At 41.2% G+C, this 6,688-nt stretch overlaps 1 protein-coding gene across 1 annotated transcript in view; it reads right to left on the bottom strand.

Moving 5' to 3' along the window:
- Positions 1-2,590: 2,590 nt before the first annotated feature.
- CDR2L (cerebellar degeneration related protein 2 like) overlaps positions 2,591-6,688 on the bottom strand; it is a 28,934-nt gene continuing 24,836 nt past the window's right edge. Inside the window, exon 5 of the mRNA XM_063120260.1 lies at positions 2,591-3,817. Within this exon, the coding sequence (XP_062976330.1) occupies positions 2,932-3,817 (886 nt within the window). The 3' untranslated portion in view covers positions 2,591-2,931. The remainder of the gene's footprint in view (positions 3,818-6,688) is intronic.

Raw genomic sequence — 6,688 nt, 5'->3', positions numbered from 1 at the left:
GGAAGTCTATTTTATTTTTTAGTGGAAAGACTGATTCACTAGATCGTGTACATAATGAAGCCAGTATTATTTTTGCACAAAGATATGATGCTCTCAGCATTTTGCCATACTGACAGTGTTCTGCAGCTGTTCTTTTGTTAAGCTGTGTTAATATCTTGTTGCTTGTGTGAGTAATTACTTTGGAATCGGCTCAAAACAGACATTTGCATTGCAAGGATGTAAAAAAAAATGTTTCAAGCCACTGGAGTGTTCTGAATGTCTCTGTGTGTAAAGTGGTGTTTTTTAATATGGTGAGTCCTTGTCCCACTGTTACAGGAAATATGTTATGTAATAAATAATAGGAGCAGTATGTCCATTCTGGTGTGTTTCCTCCACTTTCTATCATGCCTACAGCATTTTCATGACCTAAATCACGTTGAGAGTTCAAACCAGCACGCCTATTTCTGGAATACAAAGAAATATACTCAGGAAATTTCAACGTTCAGAATACTGGTGTTTCTTTTTTTTATTTAAGAAGAGAATAAAGCATTTTAAATATATTAATTTTAAGTATACTACACTTAAACTGGGATGCTGGTTTGCACAATAATACTGTTCAAAACCAAAGAAGATTGCAATGGCCCCCTCCCACCCCAAATACTGATGCAACAAACAGATGACTTTAGAACGAACATCAGCTCAAAAGTCCCTTAGTAGAAAGGTAGTAAAGGAAAGTTAATCAAAACACCAGCAGTAATGATGGCAGCAACACAGAGCAAGGTAAATGCTCTTAGAAAACCAACTTCCTTCATTATTTTTACAGATTACTGATTTTTTTCCACTGTAAGGCATGAAGGTTTGTTGTATGGTTACCAGATTGGTAGCCACAATCATGTGTATGGCTCCTAATACTTCAAAGTTTGGGCCACATCAAGGGTACAAAAGAAGTTTTGGCATTAAGTAGTAAAGGAAGAATCTATCCAGAACAAGAGCTCTGAGGCAGACTAACCCCAAAGTACTTTCACACATTACAAAAGTGACTTCAATTGGTTGAACACAAGGACCCCAGAGAGTTTCCCATGGCAAAAATGTAGCAAATACATAATGAGATGACAATCTGGTGGCAGATGAGTGAAAATGCTCACACTGTTTTACTTAACTCGCATGACTGCCTTCTTAACTTGTATTTACTGCGTTCACAACACTGGCTTTATGTCAGAACCAGGCCTAGCATAATGAAATGTAAAAGCATGGCAAGAGGCAGAAACAGTTACAACTGCTATGGTGACAACCATTTGTAAGGAGCCACAATCCTCAAGCCACTTGCTCAGAGGCTTAGTGGTATAGATCACTACAAAGAGCCTGGCTTGTGGATCATAGTCAAAGAAAGAACAGTGTTTAAACACAAGAGGACATGATGGTAATATGCTGAAAATAATCAAAAGGCAGATTGAAATCCCATTTACACTAGCATAATTCCAAAGAAACATCACAGACTTTGGGTTTGATTTAGATACAACTAAAACAAGAAACTGGTCCAAAATTTCTTCAAGTATATAATACTGCTTGGTAAGTTAATAAGTCATTGCTACTATTGTTCTCTAACAGATGAGAACTCTGGAATATGTAACCTAAGCTTAGTGAAATATAATACTGCTTATCTTCATATATGCAGGTGACCCTAACTAAATATCACTTATTAGTATGTGACTAATGGAGCCCAATTTTGCATTTCTGTGAAATGGATACTGATGTTTCCTGAGACTGGAGAGAGGCCTTTTGTGTATAAATATGTGGTATATGTACGTATGTGAGTTGTATGTATAAATGGAGTAAAGAGAGCCTTTGGGAAAGGCAACTTGGCAATGGAGGTGTAACTAACAAGTGAATATGTGGATCAGTGTGATAAACGACAGTGTTAGTGATGACAACTGATCTTGGTGTTTTGCTGATTTACTCCTACTTACATGAGTCACTGCTACTCAATTTTTGCAAGCCCATGCAAATCATGTCTTAAGGAGCCAGCCACAAAAGACAATAAGGATAACCACTTGAACAGCAAGGCATGGAAAACCAACACCCAAATGAAGAGGAGGGTGTCTCTCCAAGCCAATAATAGCACTTCTTGTTTGGCTTCTGGAAAAGCCCAGGTTAAATGAGTGAAGTGATGACAACTTACTTACTGAAATAAAATATTGGAGGAAGTGTAAATCCTATGGACACTCTGTCCTATGTTATATGAGCAGAACAATTAAGTATGCTTGATGGAGACGTAACAGCAATCAGTCTGAGATTTCTCTTCAAGTTTTTCCAGTTGCAATGAACTTTCATTGTAAATATTGAAAAACCTGACTAATAAGAGAATGGCTTAAACAGGAAGAATATACTCCCCTTCAGGAAAGAAAACAGTCCAGTTAAAAGTCTCACTGATTCACTATATGGGTTCTTCATGGGAAGGGAAAAAACGCAAATAGAAGAGTAAGATTGCATGTACTGAAGTTGACTCTGGAAATTGATTTTTTTAAAAATTATTGGACATTCCACGGCATAGTAGGAAATCAGACTTTGATCTTATGTTGTCTGTAGGAAAGAAAACACTGGTTGTGGGAGAAAGCGAGGTTGTGGCTGGTCGGTCAAATTTCCTGCTTGTAATTTCTGGCTGCTGCAGCGATGTGAAGGGATTCCTTTTAAAACCTTGGATACCAACTACAACTACAATGTACAGCTTTTGCAGCACATTCAGATCCAGGCAGCTTGAAGCACTGACTTAAGGAATGTGGGCTTTGGCTCTTCCCACTCTCAAAACTCTCCAAGAGGCTCCCTTTCTCTGCAAGACATCAATGTGAGAAGCTTCCAGGTCTTGGAGGCAGGAGGCCATATAATGATTCCTGGGGCTAAAGAGAAGAGCTTGATGCTGCATTTGTACATGACGTGAAACAAAAATGGTAGGATTCACTTGCTGGTCTTCTTTTTCACCTTGGTGGCGTTGATGTCTGCTTTCGTCTTCTGGATTCGGGAGAAGATCTCCTTGAACAGGGCTTTGTACTCTGGTTGGCTCTGCTCAAGCCTCTTGTCCACAGCATCCACGTGTTTGCTAAGGCTCTTCTCCATTGTCTTGAGCTCATCTAGCTCATAACCCTCTCCCCGGAAGTCTCTAAAGGAGCTGTCGCGAGAGATGGGGCGGGAGGTTTGCACGCCAGCATGGCGCACGCTGTCCTTGTGCTGTCTGCACTTGCTGAGGAGCTCCTCATATTTTTCCAGCAGGGCATGGTACTGCTCGTCCACCTCCCTCAGGATGGACATCCCCCTCTTGCGTACATTATTGGCATGGAGTGTGTAGTTGCCTTCGTGGCGGCTCACAGCATCCTTGGTCACAATGGCATTGAGGGCTGTATCACTGCAGCTTTTTCGTACAGGGTGGCTTGGGGAGGCTGCCATTGAGGATTCGTGGTGTTTACCTCCATCTTCCTCAGATAGGTCAATGTAGTCGGCTTCTGGGGCATTGTTTAAGGGCTCCAGAAGTGCTTCTGACAGGTTGTCCTCTCTACTGAGGAGATACTTCTTGACTTGTTTCATCTGCTGGAGTTCCAGTAACTCTGCTTCCAGCTCTTTAATGCGCAGCTTGCAGCTCTCCATCTCGCACACCCGCTGCTCAAGGTCTGAGTACTCCTGGATGACAGATGAGTACTCTCTTTCCACCCTTTCCTTACGCTGCTTCTCCTGGTTGACTTGGGACCGGAGGGAATTTACCATTGCTTGCAGTCGCTCATTCTCTCGCTCCAAAGGCATCTGACTGAACTCCATTGAAGAGCTGTGAATCTGGAAAGCATCCTCGTATCTGTTATCCAAAAAATAACAATTGTTAGTGAATATACAAGTATAGACTCCTAGAGTGGGTAGTATACTATTAAATCCAGCGAAAACCATGGATGAGTTATCTCAGTGTAACAATAATACACTGTTTGTTGGACCTTACACAGATCTCTCACACCGCATGTAAACATATACCCAACTCCTATCATAATGTACTAGCTTTCTTTGTGTAGGGAGTATTTTTTCCATGGGAGAGCATTCAAACCAGTGATCCCCTACCTGCACTTTGGATTCTGGTTGTCACAAATCTTAAGCTCAGTGAATGAAACAATATGTGACTTGCTCATACATAAGAGGCTGCTGCTATTGCCTGTCCCTTTCCTGTACTAAAGTGCCTCTAATAAAGTGATAGGGTTAAGCTATAATTTCATAAAGGTGTATTCAGAGGAAATGAGAGAGAAAACCAGCAGCAGAAATGAATAATTTGGCCTACAATGACTGATTTATAAGGTGCAACCATAAGGACGTACATCTGTGCTATTACGTGTTTCCAGGCCCCCTTGCTCCATCAGAAAAGAAGGTTGGTTGGGGGAATGGGGTGGGGTGGGGTTGATAGAAGCCAGACTTGGTTCAAATCAAACAATCTCTGGCCCTGGTCAGCTGATTGCAGGATGGGTGAGTGGTTAAAGGAACCATGGAGTGGGGAGGGGTAAGGGAACCATGATGCCCACTCCCACGACTGTGGAACAACACAGGGTAGCATGGTTCCCTTATCCACCCCCTGCGACTGCCTATCACAGCAGCCACTGCAGCAGGAATGGGATTGTGCTGGCCACTCCAGATGTCGCTCTGTGACCCGACCATAAAATTTGGGCGTCTCTATGGTCGCTGGGATTATCTATGGGGTGGCTGGATTTATCCACACAGCACCAATCACACAACATGGTAAGCCATCCCAGGTCTTGTTACCCCCATTGCAGAGGGTGGGTACTCAGGATGGGTAATTTACTAATCGTGGGCAGGGAAAATTCACCACACGACATGCTAAGCCCATGTGGGTTGCTTCTGAATGCAGCCCATGTTGGGTTAGCATTACATGTGTACCCAGCCACCATGTTTTTAGTTGGGCAGCCCTCTTATGGATGGATGGGGTGGGTTGGGTAGGGAATGGGGGAGTGGATGCAGTTCCTGAAATTAAAGCCACCTGGATGAGCACTGAGGATGTGGGAATCCCATATCTCTGCTCATTAGATATCTGACTGAGCTTAAAAAGGAAGAATAAAATGTTGAAAAAACACCTCTATATATCTACACATCTTTTAGAACACTGTAGAGGCAAATTGGGCTGCCTGCAATCTCCAGACATAAAACAGAAAAGAGTTCTGTTATATCCTCACATGGCTAAAGCATTGCACAGATGTCTATTTCTGTAACTACATGCTCCCATTCCCCCTGCTTTTCTCATAGCAACTGCTTCCTTGAGTTTCATACTGGGCCTGTTCACATGTCATGACAGCCCACATGGTTAATTTCCCTGCAGGGGCTGTTGCAATATGGAGGTGGCCATTTTGAATAGTCATGCCACAATTGTTCTAAACAGATAAGCTGTGCAAGAGTGACTTGGTCTGAATTGGACAATTAACCAAAATGTTTTTTAGTGTTTTTGGCTATAGTTTTGATAAAACCCTTTATCCCACTGATGAAGAGCCTTGGGGAACTGCGTCTGGAACAGGTGGATATATACTAGTATAACCTACTATATGATTATTAGAAACAAGTAAAGTCACTATGTCTGTGGGCTGTTTAGTTTCCATTTTGGTATGGTTTTATATGGTTTGTTATATAATTAATTTTTTACAATTACTTTTTATACTTTGTAGCATGGATTAATTAAAGTTTATTTAATGGTAGCTCCATCTGAAGTTTGCTCTTTACAGGCTCTCTTAAACCCATTTTACTTTGTGTGTTGATTTTGGTTTAAGATAAGACCTTTATTAATAATTGTTGTTGTGTTCAGTAGATGACTGCAACATTTATAGCAAAATATACAGATCTAACGTAGCAGTACTGGATATGCTTCTGGGGACTTGTTTTGATTTTTCAGGGTACTGCTTGAAGCCTTAAGGAAATCTGCTGAACTGATTTGACTAGAGGCCATGGAGAGACAGAAAAAATTAGTATATCACCACAGAGTTGGACAAGTTATCTTTGGAAGTTCGTTTTCAAGTCTCTAAAAAGTTAGTTCTGTAAACAGCCTTTGAAGCTGTTCAAAGTGAGTGGGAGGATGGTTATAAAACAAGGATGGAGAGAAACATGATCCCACTGGAATAACATTTCCCTCAATTATTATGTAATATGGTGGTGGTGATGAGGAACTGACTTATCTCTTCCAGCATATTTTTTTCCGTGTCTTCTAATAAACAGCCTGTGGCGCATTCATTAGTTAAAACAGATGTGTGTGTGTGTGTGTGTGTGTGTGTGTGTGTGTGTGTGTGTGATGAGCCATATCATCTTGCCCTTCTCCTATTCCATCTAGATCTGGAATTGCTGGGTGGGAGGGGGTATTGAAAATTCTCCTTAGTTGTTACCTACAGAAATCCAAATGGAAATTTTATAGGGCAACATACACAGTCCTAAGGCATTCTAGGTAAAGTACCACAGAGTTATTATGGGAAAATATTCACATAGGCACTGAACAATTTTTGCCTAGGGTTAGCTTATGGCCTAACAAGATCTTCCTTTCATTATAACAGTAGAAATTGCTGAACCAAGTATCCCCATCTTGTAACTGTGCATTAGGTTTCTTTTTCCTAGGTGTAGAAATTGGCATTTATCTCTATTAAATTTCATTCTGTTGTTTTCAGCCCAATTCTCCAGCCTATCAAGATCACTTTGA

Source organism: Elgaria multicarinata, chromosome 3 (genome assembly GCF_023053635.1).
Source record: "Elgaria multicarinata webbii isolate HBS135686 ecotype San Diego chromosome 3, rElgMul1.1.pri, whole genome shotgun sequence".
NCBI lineage: Eukaryota > Metazoa > Chordata > Lepidosauria > Squamata > Anguidae > Elgaria > Elgaria multicarinata.
Note: the sequence above shows the minus strand (reverse complement) of the source record. Positions and strands in the feature narration are given on the sequence as shown.